Source organism: Apteryx rowi, unplaced genomic scaffold (genome assembly GCF_003343035.1).
Source record: "Apteryx rowi isolate R43461 unplaced genomic scaffold, aptRow1 scaffold_458, whole genome shotgun sequence".
In the NCBI taxonomy this organism is placed as follows: Eukaryota; Metazoa; Chordata; class Aves; order Apterygiformes; family Apterygidae; genus Apteryx; species Apteryx rowi.
The window spans coordinates 62,044-84,366 of NW_020450714.1; the positions used below are offsets into that span (position 1 = coordinate 62,044).

Below are 22,323 nucleotides of genomic sequence, written 5' to 3' on the forward strand. Positions count from 1 at the left end.
GCGCCAGGCCGCCGCCCCGGGGAGGCAACAGCCCTAGGGAGAACCTCCCCTCCCGTAAGCACTGCCTACTGCGGCCCTAGCTTCACTTTCTCCCAAGGAGCAGATACTAGCTGCAGACAGTGAAATTCAGATTTTCATTGCAAATATTTTCGTTACAATTTTGGCAGCACTAATCCTTCAGAGGGCTGTTTCCACTTACTATGGATGCAGAGAGTCTGCTACACCACGCTTTCGAGGCTCAGGTGGCAGCTGCAAAGCCTGACAGTGAAGTTTCTTAAGAACAGCTGTTTCCAGAACATGGAAAGAAAGTATCTTGTTTTGCTTTACAATAACCTGAGGAAACTAAAACATTATTTCCTCTGACGTTAAAAGCAGTCAGAAGCAAATTGCGGGGCTGTTCCTATAACATTGTAAAGTCAGGATAATGTTTCAACACGCTCCCCTTCTCTCTTCCTGCCCAAGCAAGAGCAGCAATACTACATGCTTTTGCTTATGAATTTCCTCCCAGGAGCCAGTTTGAACTATTGGCTGTAAGATACAGAAACACTAAAAATAAACAAGGTATAATGTATTCAGTTTTTCCAACAGCAACCAGAGACTATAACATTCAGCAATTGAGAAAACACAAACATTTTTCAAGAACAAAGAAACGCTTCATTCAGTCCAGATCTGGGCAACCACACTTCAGTCCTGATCACGAACTTGGAATTATTCACAAGAAGAGTGCTAGGGACTACTGTACTTCCATAAAGGTGTTAGTGCCTTAGGTATTGCATCATTCTATCAGAGCACAAAGTTCAAGTCTTGGTAAGCTTTAACATTTAGATGAGTTGTCTTCTGCAATTCTGATTCTTGATTCCTGGGAGAAAAGGCAGGCTAGGAAATATACACATAGAATACACCACAAAGATATCTTCAAGAGTGCCAGAGATATTGGAGATAGCTCTTGAGATTTCCACCAAAATATAGCATAAGTAAAATATACTTTCACCTGTTTCAACTGGAGTAAAATTGTCTCATTTCCTTCAATAATGAAATAGTATGACAACTTCTACAATTTTAACTTTAGAAAAAAAACAAAGTTATAATTTCTATTATTCTTTTCTTTCATGTTACTTACAAGTAGCAATTTTGTAACGATTAATTTTAAATCTCCATATCATAAAATACAGCATCTCAAGCATGTGTACAACTATTGCAATGCATTTGTTTTTAAAGCAAGGAAATAATTATACATTCAAAATAAATGCATTATGGTTATATGCACAACTGCATATTCAAAGATAAATACTAGGACAAGACTTCTAATCACTTTATTTAGACACGCTTTGTGTTCTCCCTTTCAGTTTTGGCAGATGGGTGAAAGAGTGTAAGATGTCTTGCATTCCATTTTCATAGCTTTACAGGAAGCCACAGAGCAGAATACAAGTTGGAGAAATCTCTAGGCAGCATTTTTCATTAATTGTTAATGACAATAGCATTTTGATTTGGTTGTGCTATGCTTATGTACAGTAACCCCTCTTTGTGAGAGGATTGCAAGTTGATTACAAGTTACTAGTATGAGCGAATAGCAGGTGGAACAGTTGAGCAATCTTGTTCATTCAAAGTTCTGTCAATTACAGGTCTGTATTTCAAGGTAACCTTTAAAAAAAAAAAAAAAAAAAAGACAACTTCAAGACAAACAAACCTCTTGTATGCCAAACAAGACACCCTAGATAATACAAACGACCGGATAATATGAATAACTGAATGACTTGGTTGGTGTTAAACTATTTCACAGTATTTATTTCCTTCCATAGGAAAAGAACATTTAGTAACCTATATGGAACACTTGAAGACAATTCTCAGTCACCACCAACTGAATTTATCAAAACCAAAAACCTGACCAAAAATGGTAGCAGAAAAATGCTACTTTAAAAAGGCCCTTTGAACAAAAGTAAATTTTTGGCTAAGACTTCTATTTCCTAGTTTTTTTAGCTGGGAAAGTCTTGGAGATTTTGAGAACACAATGGATCAATCAGGAGGCAGGTAAACCAGTTTCATTCTGTCTCTCCGGCACCTCGTCAGTTATTCAGGAGCTGGAGCGTTCTCGCCTGATCCTCAAACTAGAGTCAAGGAAGCTGGAAGTGGGGGGGGGCAAAGAGGACTAAGAGAAGGGATATAGAAGCCAACACTAGAGGGTTGTTTTTTTTTAATAAGATAAAATTTCAATTCTATTTACTTTTAGATAAATACATTATGCTGAACATCAACAACAGGTTTTACCAGCATTAGGAAAGAAAAACCTTCGTAACTAGCTTGATGCAAGGTGAAGAACAATTCCGGCTCAGATCACAAAATTATTTCTCAAAGTTCAACAGTAACTCCTCCCAGTTATGCCTACTGTACCAGACTGAATGTTTAATTCTTTAAGTATGTTAACTATATCAGGTACTTCAGACAATGCCAATCATTTCCCAGTATTATCATGATATTGAGAGCTGTCTGTTAGAAGAGCTGTCTGTTGACAGGGAGAAAGGCCCTCAAGCATCAGAGTCAACATACCTTCCCAGTCTTGATGTCCACATATGAAAGCGTGTGCTTTCTCCAGTGTTCTTCAAATGGCTTCTTCTGTTGGCCTTGGAGTGGCTTGGAATAATCAAACTCATCTATCCGTACCTAAGAAGATCAGGTTAGCGTAGACCAGAAGTTGCATCTGAAATTCACTTCATAACCATATAGTTAACAGCACTCCAATTAAAATTGTAATACATTGCATCTCCTAATAGCCAACAAACTTTATCTTAACACCACCTATGTCAAAATTCAAGGTCCTTGTAAAGCTTCAGTATTTAAAATAGTGTTGTTTGCATAGAGTATTCCATATATATATATATTTAATATATATTAAATTATATATAATTCAATTATAAATAAATATATATTTTTCTATATTTTTTATATATATATTAAATAAAACAGATTAAACAGAGCAAATGAGACCACAAACAAATGCCACATGAATTCTAACTCAAAATTCTGAGGACTGTACTTTGATTTCGCTTTTACGGTGTCCTTGGATGGATTATTTAAGTCTTAATTTCTTCAATCTCATGTCCAGTCACAGAAAACATTTATACCTTATAGTCCTCTCTGGCATGAGCACCCCGGGACTCCTTACGAGCCTCAGCACCATAAACAGTTTGTAGAGCGCAAAGCATCAGGTTTTGCAGTTCTAGGGTCTCCACCAAGTCAGTGTTCCACACAATACCTAGTAAAGATATTAAAATACTATGAAGGTGTTGTACAAACATGTTTTTCCTCAATTTATTTCTAACCTATAGTAGATACTTAGGATGAAGCTAGCTAGTGCTGTGCATAGCATAGTCATAGTATTGTAACACTGAATTACTCACTATTGCTTGTAAGGCTCAATACTGAATCCCACATGCTGACAATCTTAACGTGTCATACAAAAAATTCAGCAGTACTGAAAGGTTCCACATGTGTATTATTGTAATGCCATAGATTCTTGCATGCTTGTCATCAAGCCTGCAATTCAGTCCCTATACCTCATTTCAGATCACAAGATCTGACTAGAAGGTAACTTTTTAAGCAGATCCCTAGCAGGCCCAAACAACAAGGCTTCCGCTTCTTCTCCCTCTCAAAAAAATAACTCATTTTCCTTCAGTTGTCTCCAAGCTGTCTCCAAGGTGGACCCAAATTCACTTACATGAATATATCTTCATTTTCTACATTCTAAGCTATCACAACACTCCTTCTCTTCATCCTTGGTGAGAGCTGTCCAAGAAAGCCAGTTCTACTTTCACTGTTAGGATACATATCTAATAGCAGTAGTTGGAGAGAAATACACAACTTGAGGGAAGCAAATGTACATCATCAGATGCACTTAACAAACCAAGTCCTCCTAACATGCACTGCAAGACATGGCAGTAACTGTATGCACAGCTGTTTTCTTAGAAGAAGAATGAGAACTGAGTGTTCAGACTAAGAATAAAGTGATTTCATTGACTTACTAAGAATATTGTAAATATCTTCTGAAAAGGCCAGTATGTGAATCACTTCATCTCATGCTCTGTGAGACAGTAATATCTTCTATAATTAAATTTGACTTCAACGTCAGCTTCTTTGAAAAAAATGTGCAACTAGAAAGTGTTCAATATGATAAAGTACCTTCCCGATTACCGTATTTAGCATTTAAGTCTCTACAACAGATTTCTGAGAATTCAAACCGGTCAAGATCTTTAGCCAAAATTTAAAACAGCAGTAACAAAAAACAAAAAAACCCTTCCCCCCCCCACTTTTTCCATGGAATACTTTAACCAAGATGTGTTCTTTAATATCAAATTACCTCTGTCAAATGTCTTTAGATGAGCCAAGTCATGATAAATTCGACTAAGTTTCTCACAACCTTCTTGTAGTACAGAGCCAGTACGAAATACAGCAGCATGGCTTTGCATTGTCTGCATGACAGTAAAAAAGAAATTGCATAGTTTCATATGCACTAAGTCCCAAGTAACCTCATTAGTTCCAGCAGAGCTTTATATAAAGCTATTCTGACTTCAGACATGCCTGCAGCATGAAGAAAAAGCACTCCCCAGAGGAAACCACACCATGGTACACAATGAAGTAAACCACCCAAGAGGAATAAGCATGAAGGAAAGAAGAAACTAATAAAACTGAAACAATGCCTTTGTTGTGCACAGACACTGTTTCCACACTCCTTTTTACTTCACCAAAGCAAATCCCAAACAGCGTATTTAAGAGTGTCCAAACCATCTCCTTTGCTTTCAGCTTCTCGCACTGTACACTTGAGGACTTCACCAATCTTACCTTCTGCATGTTAAGTCTCACTTCTGAGGTTCTTATGGTTCCACTGGCAAATCTTAATTTGTCAAGATTAGCAACTGACTCTTCACCAGCATTTGGTTTAATGGAGGGAACCGGCTCTCCTATTAAGAAAATTTCAGTAAGTTTAGTAGATGATTGTTTTCAGTTTCTGGAAGTTTCATAAAGTAATAACTACCAAAAGTCAAAGCAGACTAAAACCACAATCTATCACTGCCTGAGATGCAGGTTAATTGTAATTTTCCTGAACTCCCACCAACAATATCCATACACTTTTAGAGTAGAGTTCTCAGTGGAACATATGAATCACTTTCTTGCCTGTGATATTTGGGAGGGAATTTACAGGTCCAGCTAAATTCTGCTGTTAATTCCTAAAAAGGAACACTTGAAGCAAATTCTCCTAAACTGTGGAATAAGCCTCACTGCTTGTGGCTCCTTACCACCTTTTTCTTCACTCTCCTCGCTTCCAAACCACCCACCTCCTCTTGGCTCTGTTAAGGGACCAGGGCCTAGCCAATAAGCTTGGCAGTTACACGTGGGCTCTGCAACTCATCTCTAATACTGGGTTCCACCTGTTACTGGGTAACAAAGAAGATTAAACTAACAGAACACACAGCATCTGACCAGTGTGCTTCATCTCTTGTGTATCTTTGCATTCACACTAAAAAAACAAAAACAAAAAAAACCCCACCTTCCCACAACTTAAGTCTCAGAAGAGCCACACAAAGACTGGTCCAAATAAACGTTTGCATGAAGCCAAAGCCGATAAGCACTGCTAGACCTAAACTGATTCCATAAAGAACCACCACTGTCAACTCTGTGCAGAGTCAGAATGAATAAACTTCTTTATTAATTTGGACATCAAGTTATGAGGAAACAGATGACTGCTTCTGGACTTCAGTTGCTTTGACAATTTAATTGCACTTTTATTGTTATTTTTGAACTTAGTAACTGCTGCAGAACTGAGTTATTCTAAAATAACATGCAACAGTGATAATCCACATAGCAGATGAGATGTTACAATTGTTAGTATCCATTTCTTGTGTCACTTGCATATGTGGTCCACATTATAAATCAACAAGTGGCAGCAAATCCTACTATATGAAAGAAATGAAGTGCAAGACAGGCTACACCTTGGTCTAGAAGATGCAGTGCAGAATGTAGAAGAGTTAGCCTTTGTGTTCAGCATTCAGTTTCACTAGCTGGTGAAAAGTCAACTGCATTTGTTGATAGCATTGACTGAATTACAGTTTTAAACAGGATTGATTCACAAAACAAGTATCAATGCAAACATTTGCACAGTCAAGAATATGGCAAGAAGTATACAGCAGAGAGTTTTTGGCATTTTCTAACAGTCTATTAGCCATCTGAATTTGCAATAGGTAGTCATACTACAGTAACAACTCTTTGTTAGGCAGAAATCAAATCATAAAGGTAAACATCTCTCTAAAGGTTGAGCTAAATGGTGAGACTTACCAGTCTTGCACGTTTCTGCAATAGTAAGGGCACAAGCACGACCAAAGACCACCAAATCCAAAAGTGAGTTCGCTCCAAGTCGATTTGCACCATGGACAGATGCACAGGCTGCTTCCCCACAAGCATACAAGCCAGGTACCACTTTATCCTCACCATTCACATGTGTAATCACCTGTCATTTCAGACAGTCAATTAATATTCATTTTTTAAACAGTTCATAACAATGCAAGCCTCCTTATTTTCAAATAAGGAGTTTCACGCTTTGTAAGCATGAAACTACAGCAATCCAAAGTTTTCTGACTCTAAATCTATAAATATCTTAGTTCAAAAGGGTAAGTAGTAATGCTATGTAAATACAGATGGAAGTAAAACCTAGTATTTCTTTAGTCATACTTATGAAACAGAACCATACACTTCATCATGACATTTTTGCAGTAGAAGCCAGAAAAGCACAGGAAGTGAATCTGTCCTGCAGATTTCAAAGGCAAAATTTTACAATAAAACAAACACACCCATCAAATACAATGCACTGAGCCAGAAAATTCAGCTGACACCATGAAACTGACCTCTAAGTAGTATGAATTGAAAGAACCAATTTTAGTGCAGAGATTACATGATTACATTAGGTGTAGAGCATTAACGCATATAACCCAAGTTACAGATTGCGGTAGAATCCTAGTCTTATCCTTGTTCAACTATGTATTATCCTCAACTGGATAATCACAGAATTGTTGTCAGATGTGACAGTAATGCTTCCTTTCAGATATTCCTTGGAATTCCATCTTCAGATATTCTGAAACATGGTTCTTGGGTTACTTATGAAAACAAACCAGATAATGCTAGAGTACTTGAAACCTACTAAGTTATGTAGTTCAGCATCCTTACAATTATAAAATACTGTTAATGCTGGGATATTTGGAAAATCATTTCCTATTACTAGATGATACAAGTTACTAAGAATGATCTGCATTACTTACTTGTCCTTTGTAGTTAGTAGGAATACCTCCCATATTGTAATGCACAGTAGGAAGAACAGGAATGGGCTCTTTAGTGACATCCACTCCAGCAAATATCATAGCTGTTTCTGAAATTCCTGGAAGACGGGTTGCTAGCTGCTGAGGTGGTAAATGGTGCAACTGCAAATACACGTGGTCTCTCTCAGGACCACAACCCCTAGCAAAAACAAACAAACAAACAAACAAACAACATATAACAAGAACTCTGCAAAAGCCAGTAATTATCTTAAGCCTATTTAGTTTTGATAACCTTTGCAAAAATTAAAAATTAAGATTCATCTCTGATAAAAATGTGTATTTAGCATATTTGAAAAGACTGTTGAATCTGGCAGTGTTTTTCCCCTTCCAGCTTTCTTTTGACAAATTTTCTTTTCTTTCTGCACAGTATTTAACATTTTAAAGCAGTACATATTCAGAGAGATGTAAAAGACAGTTCATCAAGAGAACAGAACAAATGGTTTCCACTGCTTTTTACTAAGAACTGATATGTTAAACTTATTTGAGCAACTGTCCCTAGACTCACTGAATTCAAACAAGACATTCTTAATATCTTATGTTTCTTTTTAGTATGATTAAGAAATAAAAAGCAACATTTTCACTACAAACACAGTCTTCATGTAACAATTAAAGCTTACGTCCCCAAATTACCAGGAGTTTACCAAATGAACTACTGTACTACATACAGTCTAGTATGATTAAATATTCATTCTGCAGCTTCCTTGAAATATTTAACTAACCTTCCTTCCCGAATTTCTATTGTCATAGAACGGGACACTACATCCCTGGAAGCCAGATCCTTAGCAACAGGTGCATATCTCTCCATAAATCTTTCACCTTGACTGTTAATTAGAATACCTCCCTCTCCTCGACATCCTTCTGTTATGAGGCAACCAGCTCCATAAATACCTGCAAAGAAAAAAACCCATAAAGTGAAATACTCACAAGACAGCTTCACAACCAAGAAGACCAGGACTGAAGAAACAAAATCTACTTAAAATAATGCAAACAAGTCACATGGGTAGATTTTATTCTGCCCTAATAATCATACCTATTAGTAATTGTCCCACAAGGCTGCTTAGAAACAAGTTTTATTATTCCTTTCAAACATTTTTCTTGGATGGTAAGCAAATTGATTAGGAACACCTATAATATCCAAAATGCTACAATCTGAAGATGTCTGCACCCACCAATACATATGGAGAACATTTACAAGGGTCTTGTAGACCTTGGTCAATTATTTTGTTCAAGTATTTGAAGCAAATCAGAAGCTGATCATCTAAACTTCAGTTTGCTCATCTTTGTTCCCATTTCTCCTGTACTGGAGGCAGCACAGAACAGCTTCAAATTGTATGGAAAGTGAAAGCTAACTCAGTAAGTCTTCTTTTCCCCTAGAGAAGTAAGGCCTACTTGTTAGTCTTCAGCTCTGGTCATTATAGGAAGCAAAAAAGCTGACCAACTCATGCACTTCATAATTATTTTAAAAGCTATGGAATTATCAGACAAGCAGTGAAATTTCTTTGACTAGAATGAACCTTAGATCTTTTTAGGATATAACAACTATAATACTGTAAAATTAAATGAATAATTAAAAAACCTCACCATTTCTAACAAGCTAAAACCGAGCATTTATTTAGCTACAGTCAAAAGAAATAGATCTTCTTCACTTTTTAGTCTTTAATAACTTTTATGGCCCACACTTTGGATACTGATCCTCTGCTATAATACCATGGTCCTAAATATATAACATTACTTCAAATACCTCTCTTCCACAAAACATTCTAGTATGTAACTCCCTAACATTTACATCTATCCTATTGCTTCTGTCTCTAATATCAAACCATTTGATATTCTAAAGACAAGAAGAAACACATTTTTAACAGGTAAAGTGATTTCACCTGGAAATTCATAGAACTTGTTAGTATTGTAAAGACAGTTCCTCAAAATATTTAACACTGGTATCCAAATTAGAAGATCTGAAGTCTTTCTCATATTGTAGCATTCTTACTCTCAGCTTTATATTCTACGGCAGTCTGAACACTCATTACAAGCAACTAATAAACAGTTAAGTGCTACAGGAAAGTACAAACTGACTTGAGTACGTTTTTAAAACAAACAAAACTCCCCTTTCAATTCTTTTTATTAAAAATAATGTTGTAAGTATAGGTATAAATAGGTATAGGTATATATAGTATAGGTATAAACATTTCTATAGATAGAATTGCTTTTGTAATTGTACTCTGTACCTGTAGGATGAAACTGTACAAACTCTAAGTCCTGGCAAGGAAGACCAGCTCGTGTGACCATTGCAGTGCCATCCCCTGTACTAGTATGAGCAGATGTACAACTGAAATAAGTGCGGCCATACCCACTACAAAACAGAGAGGTTGAAAAAGTTGTAAGTCAAGGAAGAGTCATTAGAATATACCACTTACATATGCTGTTTGCATAACAGTGAAACTAGAGCAGAGGGTTAATAAGCAAGATATTTTGCCATCTCCTGTACTCAGTTTAACCAAAGAAAACAAAAACTGATAGTCTCCTGTTATGGTCAACCATATCTGAAAAATGACTGGTGCCAGAAGACCCAAGAGAAAGAGTAACAATTCTGAAGCAGGATAACTCAGCTGGTGCACGATCACTCAGTGAACTATGCCCAATAACAAAAATCAAGTTTGTGCATTGGAAGTCTTTTCTCTGGAAAAAAAGATTGCTTCAGAAAGTTAAGTTCTCTCAATCCAATACATTAGACTCAATTGGAGCTATTATTACTAATTTTAGCAAAAATAGTATACAACAACATTTTATATCCTTGTTATGGTCCCGATTTTATATGCTCAGATTTGACAAGTTAGTTCTCTAAAACAGGTACTAAAAATTAATTCTTACACCTAAAACAAACATGCTAGTTTCCAATGTTATTGACCGTTGCCAGTACTCCCAATTTCAGGACAATCTCTGAGAAGAGATATCAGCCTACATATTGTAGTACTCAAGTATGAAAACATTAGCATTGATTTTAATAAAGCCAAATCATGTAGGCAACCAGCAAACACAGTATTTTTGCTATGCAAGATACGCATAACAAATCCATTGTACTCAAACAGATAGGAGATAACAACAAGCAGCGCAAGCCTAATCTGTATAGTATTCTAACACAAATATACAAATTTCTGCAACCAGATAATGTAAAACTAAACTAATCTCCTGATAATTCCATTCTATACTGACTGCACTTATAATTCTGTTACCTTGATGTCACAGATGCTCAAGAACTTTGAAAAAAGCTCGTTTCCTAAAGGAAACTCAGAATCCTACAGATACATACACCCGTGTTGTTAGCATTGCAACAATATCTGCTTTAAACAGCCAGTTTTAAAAACCTAAGACCATTTAGATTGCACACACACACATACACACACACACACACACACACACACACACTGCTCTTACACATTTCAGCTTTATGCCATTGCTCTAGAATTTACAGCTAAACCTCATACTGAATTTATGCTCGGTCAAAACATTAATAGGCGCTTTCTTTCAGACAGAATGATTAAATTTGCAATTATGCTGCTTTTCATCCAAGAAGAAAACTTAGATGTTATAGATGACATGTTGACTTAAAAACCATACATTATATGTTCATCTCCACACTGGAGCTTCAAATCCATCTACAAACACCCAGCCCTCAAACTAGTAGCAACCTGAAATTTCTGCCCTTTATCATAAACATCACATTACCCAGTGGCAATGACAGTGTTCTTTGCTCTAAAACGATGTACAGAACCATCTTCTATGCAAAGGGCAATAACACCACGACATTCTCCATTTTCCATAAGTAGGTCCAAGGCAAAATACTCAATGAAGTAGCTGGTATCATACCGCAGAGACTGGGGGGGGGGAGAGAAGGGGAAAAAAAAAGTAATTATCAAGAAAAATCTGGAAACTTACGTAAGCTCTCTTCAAAACTGTCAATGCATATGGACTATATAAGGATAAAGTCAAAAGAAACAAACAAAAAATCCCCCACACACCCCAGCAACTCTCAGGGAAGCCTTTTTCCCTTATAAAACTGTATTACAAAAAAAAAAAAAAAAAAATCACTAATGCATTTATTCTAGCTCAACCACTCAATTCTGAAAAGCCATAGCTAGTCAACCAGACTTGTTCTTTCAGTCTACATTTGGCAATACTTTAGTCAGCTGCAGAGCTCAATACACACACAAGCATGTATCCCTAAATCTTTCTGAGACGCAGAATACATCTCCTCAAGCCTAGGATATCAACAGAAGCAGCAAGCAAAGTCAGACAGATTCTTTCATGTGCTCAGGGAACAGACTAGCATATGGCAGCACTGAGCATTTGTATTGCAGTAGCATGTATGGTTTTAATTACAAGGAGAGCAAATAGCTAGCTACTAAGTAAATAAAAACCATTAGCTGTTCTGCACTTAGTTTAAGGCTTCAAGTAGCTTACTACCATTTTTAAAAGAACTAAATCTTTCCTCTGTTATGCCGTGAAACATTGATAGGACCAGATACTAGAATTCTAGTCATTTACCTGCAAGAAAGCAAGCTCAGAAATGCATACTAACCCTTTATGCATTTAAAGACATTACACACGTTTCCCCTGCTCCTTGTTTGAAGATGACTGAACAAAAACGCTGCCTTGTACCTTTTGTCAGAGTTCCCCCATGCCCCTGAGTCAGCTTTTCTGAAAAAGGGTTTTTTTGGAGAGTTTAGATAAATTCTGTCTTTGACTAGTTAACAGATGCAAAAGTAGCAACAAGGAAAAACTACTCCAAACCACAAATTTGACAGTGCATACTACTCAAACATTGCCTCCAGGAGAGCAAGTATAAGCAGGATCCTTCAGTGTATTTTGTTTGTACTCCTGACCAAAAACAGGCATCTGCTAGGCTACATCCTTTCACAGTGCCTCAGAAGGAAAGAAAATCCAGAATTTGAATCAGTGATTCGCCTGGATTCCCCACTGATACTATATGTGTGAGCAGCTACAAGTCTTTGATTTTTCAAATGCTAGGAAAAATCATTAATTGAAAATACAAAAACACAAATTCAGTTTTATTTCACAGATTCTTACCCTGCCATACAACGTATGTAACAGTGAGTGTCCTGTTCTGTCCGCAACACAACAGCATCTGTGAGCCTGTCCTCCTTTTCCAAACTGGAGACTCTGTCCACCAAATGCACGCTGATAGATTTTTCCTTCTTCTGTTCTACTGAATGGCATCCCGTAATTTTCCAGCTGTTGAACCCAGATAAAAGCATCAGATACAGATGTGCATAATAAGCCAGAAAGTTAACTTTTTTTACTGTTCCTAGTAAGGAGATCTTTATGGAAGTTGGTCTGTGCTATAATTACCTGAAGTGGAAATCAATTTCAGCGAGTCTCACCTCTATCACCGCAGCAGGGGCTTGCTCAGTCATGTAGTGTATGGCGTCCTGGTCCCCCAGCCAATCAGACCCTTTCACTGTGTCATAGAAATGCCACCTCCAGTTATCGTCCTCCATATTTCCCAGGGCAGCATTGATCCCTCCCTGAAAATAAAAATACGTATTCCTAGAACTATATTACTGAAGTACAGTTTCAGCAGTTTTTCCTCCTGTTTCTGTTAAAATCACATACTGTATACATAAGATAAGAAGTAAATTCAGACTTAACATGGCTGTGAAAAAAACCATGCAAGCTATTAGTTTCACAATGGTTCTTATCTTATTCTGATGTGAAACACAAAAGTTACACACATGGAATGCAGTGAAACAAAACTGAATAGAAGCTAGACATATATTGCCTTCCAAAACAGTTTCAACTAAACGTGTAGCATTTATGAAAGAAGTGCGGCCTTGAAACGTTATGTTCATGTGCATATCTAGACAGGCTTTCTGAAAGAAGCTATTTTTTAACATTGGTTCAGCCTAATTTCTCACCTGTGCAGCAACAGTATGAGATCTGGTAGGAAATAGTTTTGTAACACATGCTGTATTAAATCCAGCTTCTGACAAACCAAATGCAGCCCGCAGACCTGCTCCTCCTGCACCCACAACAACCGCATCAAATTCATGGTCCACTACTGGATATTGTGCAGAAATCTGGAAAATGAAGAAAAAAAGACAGTTTGTTATCAAAAATATTTCAAGCTGAGCCAAACTTTAAAGTTCTGTGTAGACACAAACAGTATACGTTTAACATTCTTAACAGATGTAGCATTCATTAAAAGAATATATTAGATACTGCCTGTGGGGGGGAATTCATCACTAAAAAAGCAATTCATTTTTAGAAACTCAGTCTCACTACCTACTTGAACACAACACTCCACTGAAGCCAAGCATCTGACACAGCAGCCCTATGGCTTCCTTCTAGGCATCGTAAGTATCGTGTATTATCTAGTCTGTTACTTAAGGTAGAGAAAAGCACAAACATACCGAATCAGAAATCTTGGTGGAAGCACTTTTCTTTCCATTGACTGTGAAGTGAAAGTTGCGTGCAAGAGTCTGGCATGCTGCTGGCCACTGTGGAAAGAAATCAAGATAACCATTGTAGAACAAGTGTTTCCATGAGCAAGACTTTCAGCATTCTCAATTACCCTGTGTTCATAACAAACATCTACTTACCACTGTTTCCACATGTTCAAGAATACTGTATCAACAACATTTTAGAGCTTTTCAGTGAAGTTCTGGCTTTCCTATCATCATAACCAGAAGGAAAAATATTTAAAGTTTTGACTAGATGAAAGAACAACCTGCAAGTAACAAGCTGTCATGGACTTTATCATATTTTCTTCACCTCATTAATACTAACTAGTCTCCTAGATCTATCTGAGCCTTGCATTGACAAAACGTATGTTTGCAAGTAATGCTCTGGTATTACCATGTTTTTTCTTATGCAAACAAAGATACAGACAGCTTTACGAGAATCACAGGAATTACTGGAAGACATCTCACTTGGGTCAAACAATCCACAGAATTTGAATTATTTCAGGTGTCTGAAAGAGCCAGAAATATTCTCCTTGTTTTCATTCTGTATTTATTAGTGGCCTATTTAAAACCATTTATTAATATTTGAATGAAGTGTAGTGGCACAGTTTTCCCCTTCTGTAACATTCTCACCGCTCCCCAAACATTAAACCACTAAAAACACTAAACCACTCAAACTCACATTCAGTCTTTGCTTGATAGGTTAAAACCACAATTTTAGTCTCTCTAGAGTAAGTCACCAATTTTCCCAATCCTAGTATATTTTCTGAACAGTCTGAAGAAGGAATATCTAACTGGGCATATATGATTAGAACAGTAATACAAAAAAAGTCATGCCAGTGCCTTGCACAGGGGCACCAGCACTTTTCTATTTGAAATACCTCTCCAATACATTCTAGGACTGCATATGCATGCCCTTTCCAACATTTGTTATAACAATGGTTTAATCACTCTATAATATGGTCAAAAAGCAGGTCTTCTCTCTGTATCACTTCCAAAAATTTGTCTCTTTTCCCCCCACCATGAAATGAACCACACTGAACTTTACTCAATTAAGTTTTATCATCTCTCTTACCAGTTCCTTAAAATCATCTTTTTGCTTGACAGTGAATCTAAAGTATTAAAATATTCATTAATACACTCCTGCTTTTTAGAGACAAGGTAACTAGATGAGATGATTTAATAAGATCAGTCTTTACAGCTATTACTGAGAAATTCTCCTAGTAACCTCTTCCAACTGTTTATTTCCCCCCCACACACACACACAAACACTGATGGGTTATCACACTTTTGGACAACTCCATGCCCATCTTAATCCCCACATTTATACTTATCGTCATTAATATTTCACATCCAGAATCAGATCAAGTGGTTCACTGAAAGTCAGACAAAATAGAAGCACCAAGCAAAATGAAGTACCAGATGTAATTTACCTACAAAACACCTCTCCCAGCAGTAACAGATACCAAGCTAGAACGGGGTGCTCTCTCTATAGCAGAAATGCTTTCGAAGCCTTGAGTTACGGTTGGAGTTAGACTAGCAGAACTGTAGTTTACCTGGCCAGCTGCACTACCCACTTTAAGTTTACCTACTGCATATTCACTAGCATATACTACTCCTGCTTGTTTCCAGAAGGTTGTTGCAATAACCACTTTGCAGCTCTCATACCACTGCATAGCTTTTTACTGTATTAGTTTATTGCCATTGGTGAACAACTTATTTGGTTATTGCATAAAGCAATTTAAAGAAAGTCTTTACTGACAGTACATGACAAAATTTTATACATGGTTAGTACTCCTTAAAGCAAGTGCAAATGACTTGGGGGGGGGGGAAGAGGTATAACCTGTGTTAAATCCTAAAGTACAAAAAGAAATCAACCCATTTTTCCCCCTCACAAAGTTAATGTCCAGCTATGATCTCCAGCCAGAATTCTGCTACGAGTGCCTTATAAATAACTACCTTTTAAAAAATGTGTTATTTTCCTGAAGCTGCTACATCACTCTTCTGTGGGACTATTTGCAAACAGTTGTGAAATATACCTTTGCATCAGAGAACTCCAGAAATGTATTAGCAAAAAAAAAAAAGAAAAAAGTTTAGCAGATGCTTTTCCTTTCAGCTTCTGCAAAACAGATCTTTCAGAACTGTTATTCCCATTCACATTTTATTGGTGTTAAATATTTAAGAATTGCTGTTGTCACTGAATTTTGTTCAGAAGGATTATGAACAGAAGTCCATAAAGCAGAAAAAGATGTACTAAATTTGAAAATACTGGTCACACTAATCCCAATTTGTTACTAAGAACACCATGTACCTTGGCAAATTAAAGATCCTTCTCCGTGTATATTACTATTTGTTCTAATACTTGTATTTAGAATATAGTGAATGAGTTCATAGTGTTTCACTTTTTTTTCCCTAAACAATCGCCTTCACAGACCGCGCTGCCCCCCGCCAGGCACCCGAGCTCACCCATGGGCTCCCGCAACCGCGGCGCAGGGCCCGGGGCTGCCCCAAGGTCACGGGGGGGACACGCGCCAGTGACACGCCCGGGGGCGCGCAAAGGGGGGCGGGGGCAGGACGGCGGATCAGGCCCCCCACCCCCCGCAGCGGCGCAAGGGGAGGGGCAGGAAATTCTCGGAGCCCCCGGGCCCGGCCTGCGCCATCTCCCCCCTACCCCCCCGAAAGCAGCTCTCCGCTCCAGCCCGCGGCCTTCGCCTTCGCCTTCCCCCTCCCCGTGACGCCCGCAGGAGGGGAGGGCAGGGCGGGTCAGGCACCCGGCACTCACCGCCCGCGCCGCCGGCCGCAGCCAACGCTTCGCAAAGATCCGCGAAGCCGCTACCCTCGCCGCCATTTCGCACGGACCCAGAGGAGCTAGCAAGGAGCATGCGCGAGGCGCCCGCTAGCGGTACCGTTACCCACAGGGCTCGGCAGGAGAGACCAATGGTGTATGGTGGGGGGGGCGAGTCAAAGGCTGCATGCGTGCGGAATTCCCCCCGAACGTTCCCCTGGTCCTCCTCCCCTGAGAGGAGCTCCAGGGTGGCCAGCCGAACGGGACCACTTAGGGCTCGAGCGCGTCGCTTTGTCCTTTCCTCCTCCGCTTCTCCCCTCTTTCCTGCGGTTAATGGGTCAGCCCGAGAAGAGGCGGGGCCGACAGGTAAGTGGCCCCGACAGCGCTCCGCCGCAGCTCTCCGCACCTGGGCTAGTATGTAACTGCCCCCGCTCCGGCCACCATCCCACGCGCGGCGTGGGGGGCTTTGACGCCCCTCCACACTCCCCGCCGCGGGGGCCGGGCTGCGCTGCGCTGCGCCGCGCTGCGCCGAGGGGCCTGAAGGGTTTCGAGGCGGCGGCCGGCGGCGCCGCGGGTGGCAGGACCGCGTAGCCTCGCACCCGGCTCGGAGGACGAGCAGAAAATAACGCCAGCGAGCGCTGAGGCCTGCGGGGTCCGAGCGCCGGGAGCCGACCTGCGAGCCACGGTGTGGCTGGTGGTTAGGTACCCTACCTGGGAGGCTCCTGCCGGATAAAAGCGCATTACATTAAAGTTTCCGAGTAACGCTTTGTATTTCCTGTTTTTGGGACAGTTTTTGTCAGGGTTTTGTTACCATCTCTCTTGTTCTCGTTTTATCTGGTTTGATGCAGAGTCTAAGGCAGAAGTGATTGTCCAAAGGTTAGCACTGGTTCAGATAAAATATTAGTTATGGGAGCGGCCTTCGTTCCTGTGTACAGCACTAATATGGTGTTTCCCTCCCTTCTTTCTTGTGAATCTAAGGTGTCTTCATGAATAATTTAAATGATCCTCCCAACTGGAACATCCAGCCGAATCAAAGAGAGCCCGGTGATGAAGGCAGCAGATGGAATTACGCTTTGCTGGTCCCCATGCTGGGATTGGCAGCCTTTCGTAAGTAGTACCTAATACTCTCTGCTGGAGCTGGAGTGTGTTGCTGTGCGCAGGCATATAACCTGCGGACTGAAGTGAAATTTCTGAAACAATACAATGATTAAGTTATACTCTATCTAGGGATTTCCTCTGGTCTGCCCATGGTCTCCAGGATGCGTCATATGTTTTGGAATGTTCCAGTAAATGCTCTTAAATTTATAACCCTAAGGCAATGAGTTTTTCACACATGGAATTGAATCCGTATTTTAATAAGCTCCACTTTACACAGCCTTCTGTCAGAAAAGGAGACAAGTGATATGCTAGAGAGCCAAAAAGTAACAATCCGAAGAGCTGCTGATATATATCTATTTACTGGACCTGGAAAGTTCTTAGCATACTTTTCGCATTAGGAACCTGGAGTTTATCTCCCCAATAATTCTTATCTTCCTTCTTTAATCCAAGAAGTATGTGTGTTAGCAATACAAGACTAGTGGACATTTCACTTCAAAGGAAACATTATGATCATCTAGTTTGCCTTCCTGTGGAACATGGACCCACAGAAGTTCACTCTGTGGGCCATGTAAACAGAAGTGAATGCCACTTTTTGGTGGGCAAGGACCAGGAAAGAAAGTTTTTACTGCAGAATAACTTTTCTTTTGAGGCATAATTAATTAATCATGCCCATCAATGATATCTGTGTTTTACTGATATGTGGAGTCTCATTTGTATATGATAGGTTGGATCTGGACCAGAGAATGTCAGAAAGAAATAGAAAGAGAAAAAAAAGAATATTATAAAAAACAGTCATCTTTACAAAGAGACCTGGAAGCCAAATACCGGGATATAATCACAGAAAATCGTCGCACAGTTGCTCACTTGGAGCTGGAGCTTGAAAAGGAACGCAACAGAACCCTGAGTTACCGTGAAGCACTGGTGTCCCAGAGTCGCAAACTAGTGGAAGAAAGAAGAATCCTAGAACAGGAACAGGAGAAGTTAGAGCGAGAAAAACAAGTTCTCTTGCACTCAGGAGCCGCAGGTAACTTGTACCAAAGTTATCTGGCAAAGGAAGAAGAGTGGCAAAAAAGAGCCAATATTCTACTAGAAGAATTGGAAGATGGACTTAAAGAAAGACAGGAAATCTACTGCAGTCTTGTGGTGCCAAGAAACCAGAGACTAGAAGTAGAGAAAAATCTGCTAGTTAAAGCAGCAACTGATCCTGTTGCTGTGACTCTACAAATTGAGAGTGGCTTGAAAGATATTTTCAAACATGACAACTACTGTGGCAATCTGCTGAACAGAAACAAAAGTCAAAATGGAAGACTTATGTGGCTGTATCTCAGATATTGGGAACTAGCTATTGAAGTACAGAAGTTCCAGAGAGTAGAAAAGGCCATGTTAGGAAAATGATAGATAGGGGAAGTAATGATCTTTCATGTGATCTACCATGAATAATATGGACTATCACAATTGTAGTCTGAAGCTGTTAAATTCTCCTACTGTATTTTGGTTTCCCCTTCTCATTGCATTTGAATTTGCATGTGCAGTGTAGGTGCCTTTCCTTTCACTGTCTAACAACAAATGCTCCAGTGAGCTGTGCACTTTGCTCTAAAACTCTTTGAGTGTGTTTGTATTGCAGACTGCAGTGTAGTGTACAGATATGCAAGCTTCTGTAGGTACCAGAAGCAGCAAAATGGAATCTGGATTAGACTAATTTACCTACTTGCTGGTTATCCTCCTCCAATGGAGAAGTGAGTTGTCTCCCTCAAGTCAGGTAGTACGTAGTGCTCCTTATCCCTGATTTCTTGCATGGTGTTTCATCACAATTTTATTTTATTTTATTTTATTTTTTTAAAGCAAGACTGATTTTGAGGCAGATGCTTGGAAGAGAACATGATCAAGTAAGGTTCCTTGTCACATAAATCGTACATGTGCGTGTAGATATATATACACACACATATGTATGTATGTTTGTGTGCATGTATATATATACTTGTATAATACATACATTTCTATGTATTAATATTCCAAGGGGGAAAGACTATGATCATGTTTCAGATTAATTAGTTCTTGCATTGTCTTCCAGCTTTAATATATAAATAGGACTTTCTCTAGGAAATATCCAAAAGATGCTAATCAAAATAATGCATAAAGAAACAGTTTGATCAAAGTCTCGCTGGAGCTAGGAAGGCATGTCTGAGTTCTAAATGGAAAGTATATGAACTCTAGGTTGTGTTCCTATCGTACTGTATAAATGTTAAGAATACATATGTTTTCTTCTCAGTCAAGGTTTTAGTTATTACCAAAATGTGTGCCTCCAGCATAGACCTCACCACGCTGCTGTCTCTGTGTCCCGATGCACTGGGTGATACATGTTTAGCTGCCAGGAGCCTCTGAAGATTCCAGTCAGTGCATCTGGCCCCATACCTGGTATAGGCCCTATTCGTTACTTGCATATAGAAACATAAATGCAGCCTGGCCATGCATAGCCACTTCCCCTCCCTCTCCCCCCCAGCTGTCTCAGTTCTCCCAGAACTGAAGTGCACTCTTCCACAACTCTGAAATTTTGAGCTTACAGTTCACCCCTTCAGGTACATATGACTGTGAAAGCCTACATATTGTGAGCTACAAGCTTTGCAAAGGCTTAAGTAAGAGGACTTTTAACTTTATTGAGCGCAATAAAATGAACAGATCTAGACAGAACATTAAAAATACTACAGTGCATTTCTGTGCTTGAAATCCCCTAAAACTTTGGCTCGTTGTAGAGAGTAGGAACCACCTTCAGTTTCAAATGTGACATGTATTTTGGAGTGTATTTCTTCCTCCTTTCTAATCCAGCCTTACTCCCAAAGCAGCAGTGTGTACCCTTTTGTTTATAAGCTTCTCTGTTACTTGACATTGATCGGTGTTGATAAGTTGTCAGTTCTTTAGCAGTTCTTTAGTTATTCAGGACCAGCCTTGAAACAAGTTTGCCCTAGGCTATCAGCTGTTGCTCAGCCCAGAAGCAATTGAGCAAAGTGGATGCCCATCCAAGTTTAACAGAGAACTCTGGTAGATGTGGAGTTTTCCCTTGTTATCTCCTCTTAGTTTCATTTCAGCCTGGGCACAGGAGACAGCAGATAAATCAACCATATAAATTGTGTACGCAACCTAATGTAGTTACTCAGCAAAAGTGTCCCACATGAAACAAAATTCTTAAACTGTACATGTTTCTCAAATAATCGTTTCTTCAGTTCTGATTTTGCTCACTTTAGTGGTAATAACTATACTGTTGTACTGATCTGTCAGCCTTTTATGGACTGATATTTCTTAAAAATAAAGTTATAGTAAACAGACAGACATTACAAAAAAAAACCAAAACACCTATCACAAGCACCAAAAAGGCCAAAGACTTTCTGGATGCCAAACATATGCAGGTTGGGAAATGACAACAAGCAATTGAAATATTACTCTTGTGTGACTGCTTGAGCCAAGCTGCTGTAGCTGACCATATGAACATGCCCTAATTGCTTAGTAGAACAAATTAAACAACTTTGCTTGTGTGTAATTCCTTCAGTGTGTGGAAACTGGCCACACAACTATGGAGGTTTGATGTGTACATACAGGCAGTTACAGCAACTCAGCTGACATACAGTAGCCAGTGTATCTATGCCAATATACTCAAGACTCATGCCTTGACATTGTACATATTCATTAGTTCTTGATATTAAAGGGTCAAACATTTTATGCTTTCTGAGTTTTTTTCATAGTTTGTCACTGACATCAACTTAAAATATTTAAAGAAAACATGTAATCAAGAGGGTAAAATACTTTCTTCAATATAAGTATGTAAATTGAAGCCTCATGTGCTTGATTGTATGTGATTGGATGCAATGTAATAAATGTTTGAAATTCACTTTCACTTCTTTTGAAGTGTCAACTATTTGTACAGCTAAGATTGTCCATGAACACTTCGCAAATCAGGATATTAAGACAGAAGAGCAATTTGAAGAGGATTTTTGAAAGCAGGTTGAAAAGCACCAATCCTATTAGTTTCTACTGAAATTCATATTTCTTAGTGTTAACCTATAGAGGGGGAATATTTCAAAAATGCTTAAGTTATATTGAAAGTTTATTGTGAGCTTTATCTTGCTCACTAGCTATTGATCTAGGTTAGTGATTTGTTTGAAAATGCCCATATATATGTAGAATGTAAGAATAATTTGTCTTTGGAATATTTAATGAAGGTCTTTTGGTTACAAAATGTCACTCACCTATTAAATAATAATAATTAAAAATTGTAAATCTTTCTGCACTGTATTGTAAATTGGGGGAAGTAGATGAGAAGAGGGGAATTTGTCTATCTTATGCCAGCTTTCTAAGCAAATTACATAGTTTTAAAGTCTAAATTGGCACTTAAAAAGCTTTGGTTTGAGTGCTGAGCAGCAAGTATTTTGGAAAGTTGTTTTGTTTTTTTTGGTTTTTTGTTTTTTTTTTAAGAAAAGAACAGGGTCACTAAAGTGAGATAAATGCACCAGCATTAACTAAAGATGAATGATTAAAGATGACCATCTCACTGAAACACAGGTTGTTACTTCTGTCTATTTGTTAGATAGGGTATCCTGCCTTCCTCCAGAAC

The 22,323-nt window shown here is 38.8% G+C and overlaps 2 protein-coding genes across 6 annotated transcripts; one reads left to right on the top strand and one right to left on the bottom strand.

Annotated features, from left to right (window-relative positions):
• Positions 1–553: 553 nt before the first annotated feature.
• SDHA (succinate dehydrogenase complex flavoprotein subunit A) lies at positions 554–16,723 on the bottom strand. Of its 2 annotated transcripts, XM_026077544.1 has the most exons (16): positions 16,620–16,671; positions 13,976–14,046; positions 13,787–13,873; positions 13,292–13,453; positions 12,758–12,901; positions 12,444–12,608; positions 11,082–11,230; positions 9,584–9,708; positions 8,078–8,246; positions 7,302–7,497; positions 6,325–6,496; positions 4,834–4,952; positions 4,352–4,463; positions 3,120–3,250; positions 2,545–2,658; positions 554–1,641 (listed from the first exon to the last, which is right to left on the bottom strand). In XM_026077544.1, the coding sequence occupies exons 5-16, from the start codon at positions 12,872–12,874 to the stop codon at positions 1,555–1,557; spliced, it is 1,656 nt and encodes a 551-aa protein (XP_025933329.1). In that variant the 5' UTR covers positions 12,875–12,901; positions 13,292–13,453; positions 13,787–13,873; positions 13,976–14,046; positions 16,620–16,671; the 3' UTR covers positions 554–1,554. The 2 variants fall into 2 exon arrangements, with proteins under 2 accessions (XP_025933329.1, XP_025933328.1); XM_026077543.1 differs by lacking the exon at positions 13,976–14,046 and having other exon boundaries at positions 16,620–16,723.
• On the top strand, positions 16,666–21,606 carry CCDC127 (coiled-coil domain containing 127). Of its 4 annotated transcripts, none has more exons than XM_026077546.1 (3): positions 16,666–16,739; positions 17,601–17,729; positions 18,445–21,606. In XM_026077546.1, exons 1-3 carry the CDS (start codon positions 16,718–16,720, stop codon positions 19,113–19,115), a joined length of 822 nt encoding a protein of 273 aa, XP_025933331.1. In that variant the 5' UTR covers positions 16,666–16,717; the 3' UTR covers positions 19,116–21,606. The 4 variants fall into 4 exon arrangements, with proteins under 4 accessions (XP_025933331.1, XP_025933330.1, XP_025933332.1 ...); XM_026077545.1 differs by lacking the exon at positions 16,666–16,739 and adding an exon at positions 16,758–16,988; XM_026077547.1 differs by lacking the exon at positions 16,666–16,739 and adding an exon at positions 17,008–17,498.
• Positions 21,607–22,323: the final 717 nt, after the last annotated feature.

What these genes read in the sequence shown, in the direction of transcription:
- SDHA (XM_026077543.1), bottom strand. Translation starts at nt 16,685, where the DNA reads ATGGCGGCGAGGGTAGCGGCTTCGCGGATCTTTGCGAAGCGTTGGCTG. An exon ending in TCTAAAGACATTTGACAGAG is followed by an intron (nt 3,251 to 4,351) that starts GTAATTTGATAT and finishes TATCTTTACTAG; the next exon opens with GTATTGTGTGGAACACTGAC. An exon ending in ATGCCAGAGAGGACTATAAG is followed by an intron (nt 2,659 to 3,119) that starts GTATAAATGTTT and finishes TGATCTTCTTAG; the next exon opens with GTACGGATAGATGAGTTTGA.
- CCDC127 (XM_026077545.1), top strand. Translation starts at nt 16,775, where the DNA reads ATGGTGTATGGTGGGGGGGGCGAGTCAAAGGCTGCATGCGTGCGGAAT. An exon ending in AGAAGAGGCGGGGCCGACAG is followed by an intron (nt 16,989 to 17,600) that starts GTAAGTGGCCCC and finishes TGTGAATCTAAG; the next exon opens with GTGTCTTCATGAATAATTTA. An exon ending in GCTGGGATTGGCAGCCTTTC is followed by an intron (nt 17,730 to 18,444) that starts GTAAGTAGTACC and finishes TGTATATGATAG; the next exon opens with GTTGGATCTGGACCAGAGAA.